This window comes from Hermetia illucens, chromosome 1, assembly GCF_905115235.1.
Source record: "Hermetia illucens chromosome 1, iHerIll2.2.curated.20191125, whole genome shotgun sequence".
Classification (NCBI taxonomy): domain Eukaryota; kingdom Metazoa; phylum Arthropoda; class Insecta; order Diptera; family Stratiomyidae; genus Hermetia; species Hermetia illucens.
The window spans coordinates 40,109,552-40,127,083 of NC_051849.1; the positions used below are offsets into that span (position 1 = coordinate 40,109,552).

Sequence of the window (17,532 nt, forward strand, 5' to 3'; positions counted from 1 at the left end):
AGTGAGTCAATTTTTCACATCTTTCCAGGAATTAAAGCGTTGCTCAGCGAATACGTGAATAATCGATACAAACAAGTGTTAACTGCTAGGAGCCAAATTCGGTGAATAAGTCGCATAGGCTTCCTTCGTAACACAGACTGGGTGACATGATCGAGCATTGTTTTGAAGGAAAATGGCCTTGTGTAGCCTCTTTTGGTATCCTGGCGATTTTTTAAACAGCGGACGGTTCAAACTATTCAACTCTCGTTGATACCTGCTAGTATGAATCGTTGCGCTGAGGCCACAATATACCATGCCCTCCCCGGCACCACCAAACACAGAATATCGTCTTCCTGCCAAATCAATTCGGTGTTACTGTCGATGAGGATGGTGCAAGCGGGTGTACCCGTGATTTTTTCTGGTTGGGATTCTCAAAACGAACTTAGTTTACATCTCCATTCCCATCTTTTGTATCGTACGAGCAAAATTGCGCAGGAGCTTTTGCGTCTCCATGTTTCTATCGTTCAACTCATATGGTACCCATTTGCCGATCTTCTGAATCTTTCCTATTTTTGTTCGGTGGTTGAAAACAGCTTGTTGACTTACGTGCAAGTATTCTGCGAGTCACACACATTGCATTAACACACCTCAAATCCGCGTTTCATAGTTGTACATCTGATAATTTCCTTTGAAAGGAGGAACTTCGCATCTTATAATATTGCACTCCATTTCCTCTTTAAATTTCTCCCTCAAAATGCGCTCCTATTCCTTAAATTCTTCATAGTAACAAACAGATCGGTCTTAAAAGGTTTCCAAGAGATTTTCCATTTTTAGTGAATTTCTTTGTCTTGTCTTTCCAATGCTCTCTAGTCCCAGATTTGTTTTAATTTCTATTGTAGTAATCATCATTATTCAATAAGTATATTGTTCTATTTGCAGAGCTGTAATTCAAGCGATTGCTTCGTACTTGGACGCATTCCAAAAAATTGCCGATGCTGCAACAAATTCACGAGGGGCTTCGAAGGAAATTGGAACGGCTCTAACAAGAGTATGTTTACGGCATAAAGCAGTAGAAACTCGAATGAAGACTTTCACTTCAGCAATAATGGATTGTCTTATTGTTCCGTTACAAGTAAGTTCTGATTTTGAATAATAATGAAGAGACAGCTTCCGTAATTTGTTCAGGATTTATAATAGTACGCTAATATTCAAATTTGTAAGCTTATTTATTGTAAATATTCGAGAATTTTTTATTAGGTTGTTGCACATGAAATGACCTTTTTGGTATGAAAATTTGAAACTACTGTAAAGCTTACAAAAATTTATTTTGTTAATCAAAATAGGTGCCAATCGATTCAAAACACTTCTCCCAGCGAGACACAAGAGCATGTATGCCAGTTTCGTAAAAGTCTAATTTTCGGGTGTTGATAAACTCGTGGAAGACAATTTTGATGACCTTTTCATTCCTAAATTGTTTTTCCGCCAAAAAATGATCCAAATACTTAAAAAAGTGGTAGTCGGTTGGCGAAAGTTCCTGTGAATATAGTGGATGAGGCAGAATCTCATACTGCAATTCGATCAACTTTTGAACCGTTGTTCTGGATACATGAGGTCGTACATTGTCGTGAAGGAGTATCGCACCATCTCTGTTGACTAATCTCGGCCGTTGAATACTCAATTTCTAGTGCATTTCCTCGAGTTGGGCACAGTATTTCTGTACATTTATTGTTTCTCCAGGTGCCAAAAAGAATAGCGGATAACTCCAACTGTAGACCAAACAGTCACCATTACCTTCTTCGAATGGAGGCTGGGTTTCGGCATATGTTTCGGTGGCTCATCAGCATCTAGCCACTACGGTGATCGGCGTCGATTGTCATATATTATCCACTTTTCATCACATATCACTCAGTTAACCCGTTGGAGAGTTCCCTCCTCACGTACTCCAGGAGGGCGATCAGACCCGAGTCTGCAAGGGACTCATCTGAAGCCTCACCGGAGGTTATCTGGTACCGTGGGAACCGGGATAGCCCTCTGAGAGCATCTGCTCCAGGAGAATTCCTGGAGGATGTGTTCTCGGCCCGGTTATTTGCGGTTGGCCCCCTAGTGCGAGTTTCATGGTGGTTGTAGTTATGCCTGCATCGTCGGCAGAGCTCTCCGGAGCTCAAGCGTGGAGTTGCGCTGTACAACTCGGGTGCCGTACCCCTTAGTTGCGGCAGAGGTGTTAGATAGGCCTCGCATCCACTGGTATGAATGCTAAGCCTGCACTCAGTATAAATCAGTACCGTTTGCTAGTCATAGCGGGGTTCTGATTGTGGTTACAAAATCAATCCGTGTCCGAAGAGGACCGTAGGATTATGCCTACACGGCAGGTATTCACGTTAAACCCACAGGACTTTCATCACATATTACTATTATGCGCTTCTGTTGCGGGAGAGTAAAGAAGTGCAAATTTCCATTCGAAGCACCATGTTTTGCTCCATAAGGGCATGCGGAACCCATTTGTTGAGCTTTTCCACCTTTCCAAATAGTTGCAAGTGCCGGGAAACTGTCGAATAGTGTACGCCCAGTTTCTCTGCAATGCCTCTCACAGACTGACGTGTGTCGGATTCGACTAGCAAACGCAGCTCGTCGTTGTCAAACGAAGGTCCTAGATGTCCACGCCTCCTGGTCGCCTCCGCTGCTTTATGACCGAGTTTGAACTCAAACAGAAAAAGTATACGTTTTTGGCTCTTTTCCATCCTTTTTTCCTTTTTATTCACTGTTATCACAACGATGGTCAAAACTGAAATGACTCCTTGATTAAATATAGGAGTATTTATACTTCATTATCCGACACCAACAACGTCAATTGGTGATGGTTTGATACAGCAAAATCGCAACTAACTTCACTTATTGCCAAATCGGCGACTTCTTCTTCTTTTTCTTCAGCCTTTGTCCCGTTCACAAGCGGGGTCGGCTCGTCGTGATCGGCTTCGCCATTTGGCTCTATCGAATGCCTGATCTGGGTGCAATCTCGAGGCTTTCAAATCCCCATCCAGCGTATCAAGCCACCGTTGCTTAGGTCTGCCTTTTGGTCGTTTACCATCGACTTCGATGTTCAGACCAATCTTGGCAAGTGAATTCTCGTTTGCACGAATTGCGTGACCATACCATCGAAGACGCCTCTCTCGCAACTTTTCCACGATCGGTGCAACCTCATAACGATCGCGGATATCCTCATTTCGGATGTGATCTAAACGTGTGACGCCACTAGTCCAACGTAGCATCTTCGTCTCCATTACCGCAAGACGCCGTTCATTGTCTTTTATGGTTGGCCAACACTCCGAACCATAGAGAGCGACTGGACGGACGACATTGCGGTAAATTTTAGATTTGAGACGTTCGTTGATACGTCGATCACAAAGGACACCAGTTGTGGAACGCCACTTCATCCAGGTTGCGTTACTGCGTGAAGCAATTTCATAACGCAGCTCTCCATTGGCTGATAGCGTTGACCCGAGGTATTTAAATCGCTCAGTTCTGGGCAGATCACTGCCGCTGACAGTGATTGTGCCTGTTTCATGGGGATCGGTCGTCAAAAATTCAGTTTTGTTTAAATTCAATCTGAGACCGTGTTGCATGAGGCGATCATTCCATTTTTGAACAAGTTGCTCGAGATCATTTTTGCTATCAGATGCTAGGAAAACATCATCTGCATAAAGCAGTGTGTAGGGCACTGGACGTTGGATATCCCGTGTGACGGTGTCCATAACAAGGACAAAGAGGAGTGGTGAGAGGGCACTTCCTTGATGAACTCCAACAGAGACACGAAGCGGTTTTGATACACCCGCCATACTTCGAACTTTACTTTTCGGATCGTGGTAGAGCAATTGAACCCAGCGCACGAGTTCTTCTGGCACGAAGTGTTGTCGTAAAGCATACCAGATGAGTTCGTGTGGTACACGGTCAAACGCTTTCTCTAGATCCAGAAAGGCAATGTAAAGAGGGCGATGCTTCTCACGGTGTTTCTCCACGCGCAGCGTGTATTGCGTCAGTAGTTCCGCAGTTCTTGACAAATCCGGCTTGATTCACGGTTATTTCAACGATTTCGCGAATACGGTTGTCAAGAATGCGTTCAAAAATCTTCATGGTATGGGAAAGTAACCGGATCGGACGGTAATTTGAACATTCTGATGGGCTACCTTTCTTTTTCCATATTGGAACAGTGGTACTTTCTTGCCAGTCAGATGGTGTTCTTCCTTCCTGAATAACCCGGTTAAAGAATTCACTGAGCCACAGTGTTGGGTCCCAGCTCTTCGCTTTCCAGAGCTCAGATGCGATGTCGTCAGGTCCTGTTGCTTTCCCCGATTTCATTTGTTTTATTGCCTCCTCGACTTCAGTTGCGCTGACTGGTGGAACTGCTCCAAAATGTCGGCAATGATTGCGGAAGTGGAGGATGAGCAAATTCTTCAGTTGAAATCTGCTCGAAGTATTCTCGCCATCTATCCGTTGCGGCTCGACGGTTGGTAAGCAAAGTACCGTTCTTGTCATTAACACAACAGAAGTGTTCGATATCCTGTGTGCGTTCATCACGGCTTTTAGCAAGTCGATACAGATCTCTCTCGCCATCCCGAGTGTCCAGTTTATCGTAAAGATTTTTGAAATGGTTCGCTCGGGTGACAGCGACCGCTTTCTTTGCTTCCCGGTTGGCATTCTTATAAATTTGCCAATTAGCAGGCGTTTTATCGTCGAGAAATTTGTGGTAGAGGCGTTTCTTTTCACGGACCTTCATTTCAACATCATCATTCCAAAGCCAAGTATCTCGGTTGATGTACCGCTTACCCGGCTTGGTGACCCCGAGGGTTGCAGAGGCCGCTTTGTGGATCGTGTCTTTCATTTGGTTCCATGATTCTTCCACATTCGTAATGGTTGGCAATCGTATGAGTGAGACCGTTTCTTCTTTCTCCTCACCAAATCGCCACCATTTAATGCGCGGCGGACCAGTGCGTTCCTCACGCTGTTTTATCGGTGGCTTAATTTGCAGGACGGCAATCAACGGCCGATGTTGAGGTGCGATGGTCTCATAGGGAACGACTTTGCAATCAGTGACAGTGGTAAAATATTGGCGTCTTATGAGAATATAGTCGATTTGCGTTTTATTGTTCCCACTATAAAATGTGGGAAGGTGAGACAATCGTTTGATGAACCATGTATTCATAAGTACAAGGTCATGGGTGTCCGCAAAATCGATTATACGCTCGCCACCTTCATTGCGCGCTCCGAACCCCTTTCCCCAATGGCACCTGTTACCGTCTGCCTTTTCACCCACATGACCATTAAGGTCGCCGGCAATGATTATGTAATCGTCAGCAGGCACGTGACAAGTCTTTTCATCGAGAAGTTGCCAGAAGGCATCTTTCTCGGCAATAGGTCGACCTGTTTGTGGTGCATACGCGGTGAAGAAGTAAATAGTGCGATCAGCTGATATAATGATGAGCTTCATCAGTCGATCATCAAATCGTTCGACTTCTTTAATGGCATCACGGAAACCCTCTGAGATGGCAATGCCAACACCATATTGAGTGTGTGGGTTACCAAAATAGAGAAGTTTGTAGCCATTTTTACCGCGTTCGCGTTCAATGTCGCAGCTTTTGGCACCAGACCATCGGGTTTCTTGCAGAGCGCAGATGTCAATGCACCTTTTCCGAAGGGCTCTTGCGAGTTCCTCCGTCTTTCCAGTTAGGGTACCAACATTTAGCGTGCAGACACGTATTTGTTTTGTTCGTTGTGTGCAGACTAACTTGCTTACGTCCTGACGCCGTCCATGTGTCAAGAACCCTTGCCCATTTCTCGACAGGACCGGGGCCCGTCCTGCCGCGTCGACTGAGGTGGACGCCCTAGCATTTCTCCGAGGCTTGAGACTCAACCCGATCATCATGTTTGTAACGACATTCTATGCATTTTCTTGGTCGACCTGTCGCGGGGCCTGTCACCAAGAGAGATCAGGTAGGATTTAGCATAGTAGAATAACTCCAACTATACTCTATTTATCTCTTTCCCTGATCTCAGCATTTTATTTTTGTTTTACTGAGGATAGTACAGAGTACGTTGCCTCAAACCCTCCTCCTTTACCTGGGCTTGGGACCAGCATACTATGTTAATAGCATGGCGGAGTTAATCGGCGACTTCATGTACAATAACCTAATAGTATCCTTTTTCTTTTTCCAAAGTTCGGGGATACAAAACTATTTACCTTGTTAGATTTTGCTGAATACATTTTTGAATATTCAATTCATTTGGAACGACCCATTTTCATTCTCATCACCAATTTACAAAAACAATCATAAAATCTACTATTCGTCTTTTTAGGAAAAATTAGAAGACTGGAGGCGACAAGTAGCAACCATCGATAAAGAGCACGCCAAAGAATACAAAAGATGTCGTACAGAGCTAAAGAAACGGTCAAACGATACTCTTCGCCTCCAAAAGAAAGCTCGCAAAGATCAATCAGATACAATCCAATCATTGGTTGATTCGCATATGCAAGATGTTACTCTCAGGCGAGCTGAACTCGAAGAAGTCGAAAGGAAATCATTACGAGCAGCCATGATTGAAGAACGAATGCGGTATTGCAGCTTTGTGAATATGTTGCAACCAGTGGTAAAAGAAGAATGTGAAGTAATGTCGGAGTTAGGTCATTTACAGGTACAAAAAAATTGATAATAACATTTAATGTTTGTTCAAATGCAAAAAATTATGTCACGTCTATAGGAGGCTATGGAATCCATTGCAATGGTTACGAAAGATCCCAATGTTCTTCCACAATCTTCTGAAGAAATAATATTAGAAACTAAATCATCAATAAACCTGTACCCTGAATCACCCGGGGGTGGTTCGAATTCATTAGGATCTCGGAAAAGTTCTGTGTGCTCCATAAGCTCAGTGAATAGTAGTGGTTCAAGTGGGTCACCAGGACATCATCACTATCAAAGATCACTTTCTCAGGTGAGTTAGTTTTTCTACATCTGCCAACTTACATGCTTCTTTCCAAGATATCTATAATTAGTTTATTATCTGCGATTTTCAATGATGGCTCTATTTGAATCAGAAGGAATTAATTGTATTATAGCCAGAAAATGTTCTTATTATTTGCAATGTTGAATACATTAGTTACCTAAAATTATATACTGTTTTGAGGTATTCTTAGCTATTTACTTTCCTGTCTAAGTCGTGTTCATTTGACCTGTTAGAAAAATTGTAGTTGGTAAGGAAAAAGCATTAAAATTAAAGTGTCCCTGTTGAATAGTAATGCTTTCTCTGATAATAAGCTAATTTATACTTGGTAATTGGTAGTTTTTAATTTGCTTCGTTTTCCCAATTCATTATATTCTTTTTAATATATTTTCTATTTCATTTTACTTTTTATTTAGTTAATTTCACCAACAATGCGGTTAAAACCTGGTGAATCGAGTGATAGTGGCTTTTGTTCATCACCAGTGCTTACAACACAGGTCTTCATTATTTTTGTATTTATTTCTTTACGTCTAGGTTTTGCTTTTCAATTTGTACATAGTGCAAAGTGTTTAGTTAAAAGTATTCAATGCATTAAAAATTTCTGAATTACAGTCATCAGCCAGCACAAGCCAATCACATGCGATATCCACATGGCCACCACATTCGCAGGATGTTGTTCAAACCACAGATCGTCCACACACTATATCATCAGGTAAATTACATGAGTTCTAGAGAAAAGCATAAAGTGAAATGTAATTGTCGGTTTCAGCTTATGAAAAAGGTCATCAACGACCTGCCCTTACAGTGTATACCTTCCAGAAACCCGAAACTATCATAGAATCACAAAAGTCGCCTGCTTCCATATCATGTAGACCACCATTACCAGTTGTAAGTAAAACTAAAATGTTTGCTTTATGGTTGATTAGTTTTTTTTTCACGACGTACATATTACCCAGCGATGTTCTTCTTTGGAGCGACCACTACCGTCAACGGGAATGCGAAATTCAAATATTAATCTAACACAAAGGCAGTGTCCATCTCCAATACCTGCATATATAACAAAAGGTAGGTACACCCCTTTCGATTTCATGGTTTTGGTATTTACTACTGGCAGTGCTCGATTGATTTATTAAGATTACAACTTTCGTGACATCAAGCAATTTCGGATACTTTTATCGATAAATTGAGAAGACATCATCATAAAACAAGGCGTTATATAAAGAGTGATGGTATGGTGAATAATTTCCCGAATCTAATGGCGATTTTAAGGAGTGTGAGAATGATTTCATCATCAAAATCAATTAGGGCTAGTAACAAGAAGCAACAAGGTTAGGCTCACTAAATATGGCTTCATTTAATGCATGAGACTACTACGCATTTTCCGAGATTTGCAAATAAAAGTTCGAACTTCGAATGTTAAATAGGAAATAGAGATTAAAGTGCAACTTCTTCTCATTTCTGGGAAAACAACACTGGCATTGATATGTAGGCGAATTTGAAGAATGCAGTCTTTATTGACTGCATCCTCAATGTTTTACTTAATGGTAAGATTATAATGTTCGCATTTAGCTGTCTGGGCAACTTTCAATATGGTTGAAAGTTCAAGTGGTTGAAATCTTTAAAAATAAAACTGGAAAATTTGATCAAAAATGATCGAAATAAATTTCGAATGTTGCTAACCCTGCTGCGCCACATCACTCCGCCCCCAGATGAAACCTAGGGATTTCAGCAACCGAACCCGGAACGGCGTCCCCCATTATTCTGCGAAGCGAATGCGCCGTTGCTTTGGGGCGAAAACAGGCTTTAACATGGACAAGGAGACAGCCTTTTTGTGTTCCCCGATCTCGAGCTGGAAGAAATGTTTCCCACGCTCGAGAACATGGTACGGGCCTTCGTATGGAGGCTGCAGCGGCTTGCGTATACCAGCTCCGCGGGGCTGGCAGCAAATTCCTCTCGGCGGGTTATTCGGAGTAGGGCGAGAGACAAGACTTGAGTCGAGGACAGATCGTCGCGGGGAATAATGGCGGATTTCAGCGTCCGGTGCCAACGCTCTAGCATCCCATTGGATTGCGGGTGGTATGCAGTAGTCCGCTGGCGTTTGAATCTCAGGAGTTTGCCTGACTCCGAAAAAAGGATGGATTCAAATTGCATTCCCTGGTCAGTGATAATCACTGCAGGGACATCAAAGCGACGGATCCACTCTCGACAGAGGACTTCGGCACAAGATTACACCGTAATGTATTTCAGAGGTAATGCGTCAAGCCATCGCGTAAACCTGTCGATGATTGTGAGGCAATACTTGAAACCATGCGCGTCTCGCAAAGGGCCTACGATGCCGTGGTGTATGGTGTGGAATCGCTTGGTAGTTCGTGGGAATGAGCCCACTTCTTTTCATACATGCCTGGTGACCTTACACTTCCGGCATGCGATGCACTCTCTGGCCCAGGAGTTGGTGTCCTTATTAATGGAGGGCCAGAAGTATTTTTTGGTGACTAGCCGATTTGTCGTCCTGATGCCTGGATACGCTAAGTCGTGAACTGCGTGTAACACTTCCTTGCGAAAGGTCACCGGAATGTATGGTCGTAGTTCCTTTTCCGAGTATTCGCAGCAGAGAGAGATCTCGAACATCGATGGACAATTCTCGAAATTTATATTTCGGGTTGGATTTGAGGCTCTGAAGCACTGCATCATCCTCCTGCGCCTTGACGATGGCCGAGAAGTCAAGTAAGGCGGGGATCTTTACCTCGGAGACACGTGAAAAAACGTCAGCAACTATGTTGTCCTTGCCGGACACGTGCTGTATGTTGGACGTGAACTGGCTTATCAAGCTCCGGTGTCGAAGCTGACGAGGGGACGCTTTGTCGGGCTTTTGTTTCAAAGCCTGCTTTCTAGGGAGAAACAGAAGTATTTAATGCTCAAGTACGCGACGAGCAGTTCTCGATCGTAGGTGCTGTAGTTCCACTGAACAGGGTTCAACTGTTTAGAGTTCGCCTATTTCATCTGAAGGCTGCTGAACGGCCGTAATCGTGGGACAGCGTGCACCTCATGCATCTTATCAGCCACGGCAGCCAGCGCCTCCAAAGAACCGGAGACGCACGCGAGAACCGCCTGGGTGCTCTCCGGAAGTCGTCGCAGCCAGAGCGACTTCATCAAGTCGTCGTCGATCTTGCTCCCACCCAATTGCCTCATTTCGCGGAGCAATAAGCTGGGAGTTCGATCTTCCAACGTTAAACCTGCCAGCAAGTGATCCAGCTTAGCTGACTCACGCTTGATCAGCTGTTTTTAACAAATTGTAGGAGGCCGATTTGACACCAGAAGGATGGTCTGCTCATCCAAGCCCACGATGGCGTAGTTAAACTTTGTCGCGTCCGCTGTGATTCCGCGCCCCCAGATGGGCGAATCACAGTTCCGAGTTCCTTCATCAGAAAGGGGGGAAGCACCCAGCAAGGGCGGTCACTTGAGGGTCCGATGGGCCTGCCGCTTCTTTGTTGTCCTGAGACATGACAATAAGTAAGTTAAACGATGCAAGATGAATCGAGGACGCGGCTGTACTGAATTTGAACAGTCCCTAATTTGACGGCGGTAGACCGCACCCCCAAATGCCCGTACGTAAGAGAAAAGAAAAACCACCGACGCATTCCGGAGCGGACGCTTGAAGCGCAGACTAAAATAAAAAAAAAACTCTCCTCGAGAGCGGAACTCCAACGATGAATTTTTTAAAAGGATATCGTTGCTGACTCCTGCGGCGTTTCAACAATTATTATTAATTCAATAATTATTATTCATTCTATAATTATTATTAAATATGGTTAATGCTTCCCGGTAATGTTCGTCTGATCCTGGCACCCTGGCAATCGTCGACGGAGCTGTCGGGCTGGTGCTATCTGCTGGGGATCGAACTGCTACTGGGTTCCTGGCGGCAATCCGTGTCGTCGGCTTTTCTTTGGAGACAGCGCTGAGCTGATGACCTATCCGCTGTGTGGCTGCGGGTCGGAAACGTAGGAGCACTCGCATTCAGCTTCTGTCTGCTGGGCCGGGACTCGAACGCGAATTCTGCTGCACGGCTCTGCCTGATCAGCTTCCGTCTCTCGATCGTGGTTCTGCCAACGCGGATTTGCCGGCAAAATTACGAGTTCACTTCAAAAACGTAAACACGCGCACAACAAAATCCTTCATCTTCGCTCGTTTGCGGAACACCCGGTCGCACTGGGGCTTCTGAACGTGCAATTGATCCTTGACGGCGGCTGAACGCACTGAACAATGATTTCAGCTCTTCCATTTGGTGCAGATACGGGACGTACTTGCAGAATTCAACTACGTGGCTGCTACGTCCACGAAATGAATTCCTTAGGATCGCTCATTCGAAACCGCGTTTGCGGCGCTGCGTCTGGTTCCTTCTGGCGCACTGTTTAGCCACCATACGCCGTCTTCGCAACGAACGGCACACAAAAGACAGCCCGAAACTGGCCCTGCGACGATGTGGGCTGTCGCCCAAGTCTTGCCTGCGCTGACTCGCTCAATCTGGGCACAATCGTCGCAATTGCAACTTCCCGCACAAACCTGCCTTTTCAGCCAGAACTCTTCGCGGCCAGTGGAATTTTTCTTCCGTCGTTGTCACCAATTTAGTACTTTGGAATACTAATCACCACATGGCACACAATTTGCTCTTGTTCACTTGGATTTGCTGTTGTTCTTTGGGCAATAAATTTACAATTTCAATTTAATTTAGTTTAATTTTAAGTTTATTGAGTTAGCAATATTTCACACTATTTAACTTTATAATTCAATTTATAACTCAACTGTAATGTCCGAAAGAATATGCGACCGGCGGGGCTAACGGCTGTGAAGGTAGTAAATTTTCAAAAGCCAGTTGCTTCGAAAACGGATTTTTTTACCGTTGGTTTTCCATTCTCATGGCGAGTTCGAATATGCCACGGAGAGCACCGGTGGTGCCACCTATTCATCGCATTAACAATTCGAAATAAATTTTGAATGTTGCTAACCCTGCTGCGCTGCAAATTAATCTGGGAATGTCTTTTTTACGCAAATCCATTTATCTTTGATGTGTTCAGAGTAGTTTATCCGTTATCTTATAAATTGTTCGTTTTTCTTACTTTTCCAATATTTTTAACGCATCGCAAGCGGTTATTATTCTCGATATATTGCGACAGTTAGACTACATCAAAACTTCGAAATTAATTAGTTCCCTCGATATAAATATTTATTTTTGACTGGCATGCACGTATTTTTGACACATTATATATTCTTCATTAGCGCTTCTTTTACAATGGTTTGTTTCTGCAAATAAAATTGACTTGTGCCTCGATCCTTATCTCCTGCTTGTGGACTAGCTAATTATATTATTTTTGTTTGAATTGTTAATTACCTAGAGAAACAGGTTATGTGGTTGCCATGTGGGGGATAACGCGTCAACCACACCTACGCGCCATTGTTTTCGGTTCTCGATAATCTGTCTCAGTTCTCGAACGACCTACTCGTCGGCCATCTTGGAATATAGGGTTCCACTGCATCGCATAATCCCTAATGTTATTATTGTATTACAATTCCCACTTCTCGTCAACACGTCCATAAGTATCTGGTTGATGCGCGGGCCAGTTCTGCATTTGTTATCGTCTCAGGCGGAAGTACCCCGATAACGCGGCGTAGGCATGAATTGATAAAAGCTTGAATCATCCGAAGTCCATTACTCGAAGAGAAAACAAGCAGACGACATAACGTAGTCGAGGTATACGAAAAATTGCACCTCTTCACGTCCTGAAGCTAAGATAGCATAAAAAATATCACTCATGACAGGAAGGAAAACAATTGTCGACAAAATGCAAAATTACCCCGCATAATATATAGTTGAACATAAATATTTGCAGTACAAAGCGAACTTTTTCCTATAAGAATCTTCGTATGCTGTTCAAAAATTAAATGGCGTGAAATGCAACCATAATACAAATGAAAGCCAACAACAATAAGAGAGAAACTTTCTCCCACTTTTCTCTTCCGTTGCGCCATCAAATGGGTAGCAGACTCAGGGATCCCTCAATTCTAAACAAAAATTATTACAGCTTCGGTTGGCTTCAGTCAAAATTACTATTACGAATAATATCTGATAACCACTTCGGTTAAGCTGCTCCTGGGGCAAAGGCGAGGCAGCATCTGATGAGTTGCCTCCACCCGAAACTCGAAACCGGAGTCGTCGTATTTTTTAAACTTTGGGTTTTAGTCCAAAAAGAGAAGACCATGGACCAGAAAATTGAGAGAAAGTTTCTCTCCAATTGGTCCTGTCCATGCCATGCCATGAACGCTACACAACGCTCCTAGGCTGTCAGTCCAATCATTGAGGCTGACAATCTTGTGCGATAAAGTATGGCCTACGTGCTAAATGCGAGCGGACACTTGATGTACTCAGATGATATCAAGCTGTATGCTGGTACTGACGACCACCTTAGAAGTCGGTTGTGAATAATGGATATGTTTAACCGTGATATTTGAATGGAATTTGGATTAGGCAAGTGTCGAATCCAAGCCGTCCGCGAAGGTCATCTCGAGCCACATGCATTGGTGATCTCCACATCCAAGCTATGGTCGAGGCAGATTTCTGCAAATATCTAGGAATTGTGAAAGGAATCCATGCTCGAGTTGATCATCTGTAGGATGCTCTGTTGTCCGAATTGCTGCCGCTTGCCAGCGGTGGATACGGACTACTTTGTCCAAATTCCGAATTGATCACTCAAACTCTGCCGTAGAATGGATGAACCTGGCTCGTGACGTCGGAGCTAGGAGCGTGGTTGACGTGGCGACACAACATCACCGCCTTGTTTTTACAACAAAGAGCAGGCTATTTGTAAAGCAGAATACGGGCTGACTCCACTTAACTTGAAGGATCGATGCTTCAGTCCTTTGAGTGGGGTAGGTGGGCGAAGCAATGCACGGCAAATATATGAATTCTCTCTGGCAGCCATTTATCGAACAGACTGTGCTGGGGAGCTCTTTGTTATGACGGAGTGGTTTATGTGTGCCATTCAGAATGGTATGGTCGCCGCATGTCTTTAGAAGAAGCTCATAATGAAAGAGCGGGTGGACAACAACCTGTGGAGAATGTGGCGGCATCAGGGACGTAAAGAATGTGTGCTTTGGCGCTTGAGACGCTGAATCATCTCATTTCTGGCTGCACTATTATGGCATCTATGCAATACACGAACAGATGCAATACTGTATATAAGGTGGTTCACCAAAACTTTGCATACAAGCATGGCTTGGTTGCGGGAATATGTCCGGTGTACTGATATAAACTGCAGGCAGTGCTCGATAGTTCTGCTTAAGGCAAGTATTGGGACCGGCTAGTTCTAACTGGATGGCATATAGCGTACAACGCGCCTCACGTCCTATTAGCTGACAAGACGGGTCGCTCCGCATATGTTGTTGATGTTACTATCCCCCATAGTAGCATTGAACGGAAATACGTTGAGAAGAAGTTGAACTATGAGCCACTGGCTCGGTAAATCAAAGAAATTTGGCGTCAAGGCCTCCCTTGATGTCCTGAGATTCTCACACAGGCTGGGACAAATCATGCAGAAATACACCATTTTGCATACGTGTTCGATGTTGGCGGGAGCTCTCGACCGATACTCTCATTAACCTGCCATCGGCCATTATACACTAAATCACATTTTTTCCCGATACTACGAACTTTAAAACAACCAAATTTCCAGAATTTATTGTGGGAGCTTAAATGCAGTTGATTCTCAAGGAATTGAGGATACTTTCAATTTATATGGGGAAATCAGGTTTTTTTTAGTGTTTTTTATATCAAAACTTCACTTAATTACATCATTTTGATAATAGATTCGTTATTATTTATACCACTGACTTCCATCATACCTCATACCGCCGAATTTGGAGGTTGAAAGCTTGAATGACCGCTAAGGTGCGAACAGGAACTGCCCCGAAAATATTCTGTCCTTAAGTTGTTTACTGATGGAAATCGAGCACTGTTTGGAGATGGTAGAAACTTTAATAAACTAAAAAGTAATATTGAATATTCAATATTCATTTCTAGAACTTCCTCAATTCCAACCAACATATGCTAACATGTCCGAATTGGCTGCCATGGCCGCTTTACAAAATACTAACCAACAATTGCATCAGCAGCAACAACTACAACAACTAATTCAACAACAACAACAGTCTCCCAAACAATTGAATTCACCTAACCAATCTACAACATCATCTCAAATCTCTTCTGATTCGTCAATAGGAAACAGCCATCAATTGCACAGTTCCTCCGACTTATCGTTGAGTGCAATGACAACCCATTCGGCTGTTAGTTCAACGCTTGTAGGAAGCGCAACGCCGCCACCGTCCAATGAGGATTCATCGCCTCCGTTAACATCGCAGCTAACATACACTGATCAACAAACTCATTTAACATTGGGGGAAGGAGGAATAAGTGAAACTACCACCGACACTAATACAAAAACTAATCTTGAAGGAGAACTGAAAATAACTGAGACTGATTTAATATCGAATGAGACAACTCAACTTTCTTCTAGTAATAATAAAAGTATTCTATCGCCAGAGGGTGACGACATATCGAGAGCATCTGTGCAGCAAAAGGCTTCGCTGTTTGAGAAGCTTGAAAGAGAACAGAATGCTAATAACAATTTGCCAAATGTGACAACAAATCGATGCCCTCATACTGCTAGTACGGATAATAGTGCAGTAAGTAAGAAGGAAGACATTTACAAGAGCACTGGGTGGAATGAGAAAGATTCAGGTAAATGAAGATTTGCAGTGGAGATGCTTTGATAATTAGCCTTACTAGTAGAAGTTAGCTTTGTTTTTTGATTTTTCCTGGATTTTGATAAGCTTTTGCTTTAAGTTTAGTTGAAAATTCACATTTTGTTATTATTTGATCTTATTGCAATTTATTTTTCACTTTCCCCGACGAAAAAATCAGATAAAATGTATGAAGATTCCATTAAAGAGTTGAACAATCTTATTGGAGAACTCGATTCGTTTCAACGAGAACATGACCTCAAAGAGCTCACTGATAAATCAAAAACTTCAATTCCGTTAATAATTGATAGCAATCTACAAACTGCCTTCAGTGGCGAAAGTATCAGTGATAAAATATCAGTCGGAAGTTTGAGTTCATCCATGCAAAGCATGAACACGAATGAAACTCGGTCAAACTACAGTGATTTAGACGCAAAGAGTAGCATAAATGAGTGCAACATGATTGAAATTAAAACGACAAATTTTACATATTACAACGAGCAGCAGGACAAATTGTCCGTCGATACTAGTGACTCGAGTATCAAAAGGAATCATTTGGACTTGACAATTTGCAGTAACCAAAGTTTGAATGATTCATGTGATATCGACTATCTTAAGGAGAATTCATCGGTCGTTGTTCTCAGATGTAAGGAGCAAAGAAAAATCGATTGCGTGGAGAATGATTTGAATGATTCTAAGCAGAGGTTGAGCTCGTTCCGCTCTGAACCGCAATCCAACGCCAGTTCACCTACATTGGTAACTGATCAACGTTTATTGGGTTCTAAAGAAACAGGTACGATAACTAGAGGTAAATACAATCAAATAAACAAGGAATTCATTGAAATTATACGAAATCAAATCATTAAATGCAGCATCATTTGCCACAAGTCGCATTGTGCGTTATCATCATTTCACCGCAACAAAATCAAATAAACAAATTCAATCTAAATCAGCCATTTTGTCTCGACCAGCCTCATTGTCGTCGGGTTCGTTTGTGTTGTTATTCTGTTATGTTTTCTTTTGTTTTCCATGGTTTTATTTTAATTCTCATTGATTCCGGTTGTTGGGTGTGTTGATTACTCATTTTGTTGTACATACCTTTTCATTGCATATATCATCTCCATCATCGTTTTCATTTATGCTTTATCTTACACACTTTCTGATACTCAATCGTTTACTTTTAAGGCTGTGTATCTAGAATGACGAGGCGGTCATCAAGCAATAGCATAAAACCGCCGCCTCCAGTGCGGAGAAGCTCCTCGGTAACGCCCAGTCATAATCTTCAACCGCCGGTAAAATTTTCTTGTCTTTAAAATAAAAATTGTCAAACTAAAAACCAAATAATTTTTAAGAACTCGCCGAGCTTGGTCCAAGACAATACTATGAATTTATCAACAGAGAGCCTTCCACCCCCTCCTGCTTTTTTGCTAGACCGCACAGCTAACGAATCTCCCACTGTGAATGTTGCTGAAACGGTGAAAGCACTCACGGTTATTCGGCACACGCCAGCAAGCCCAACGATCCTGAGACGTGCTCAAGTTCAACAAAATCAGAATCAAGTTTCTTCGATGCAGGTTTGTGTTATATGTTGATTTCAGCAATCGGAAAAATTTTAACATTTTCATTTCATATAGTCATACTGCACGACGAATTCAGCTCCGTCAGGAGTGTATGCTCAACCAAAACAGGTGGCGAAAATGTCGAGTTTTCGTACACCAAGTCCAGGTATCTCAATTTTTTTCTTACTAAAGATTGTCTGAAAGATTATAA

The 17,532-nt window shown here is 42.9% G+C and overlaps 1 protein-coding gene across 1 annotated transcript in view; it reads left to right on the forward strand.

Moving 5' to 3' along the window:
* LOC119653915 overlaps positions 1–17,532 on the forward strand; it is an 87,499-nt gene that overhangs the window by 57,591 nt on the left and 12,376 nt on the right. Inside the window, exons 3-14 of the mRNA XM_038059075.1 lie at positions 919–1,111; positions 6,328–6,663; positions 6,730–6,963; positions 7,389–7,469; positions 7,585–7,684; positions 7,742–7,860; positions 7,929–8,037; positions 15,044–15,760; positions 15,944–16,570; positions 16,948–17,054; positions 17,115–17,336; positions 17,397–17,487. Of these exons, the coding sequence (XP_037915003.1) occupies positions 919–1,111; positions 6,328–6,663; positions 6,730–6,963; positions 7,389–7,469; positions 7,585–7,684; positions 7,742–7,860; positions 7,929–8,037; positions 15,044–15,760; positions 15,944–16,570; positions 16,948–17,054; positions 17,115–17,336; positions 17,397–17,487 (2,936 nt within the window). The remainder of the gene's footprint in view (positions 1–918; positions 1,112–6,327; positions 6,664–6,729; positions 6,964–7,388; positions 7,470–7,584; positions 7,685–7,741; positions 7,861–7,928; positions 8,038–15,043; positions 15,761–15,943; positions 16,571–16,947; positions 17,055–17,114; positions 17,337–17,396; positions 17,488–17,532) is intronic.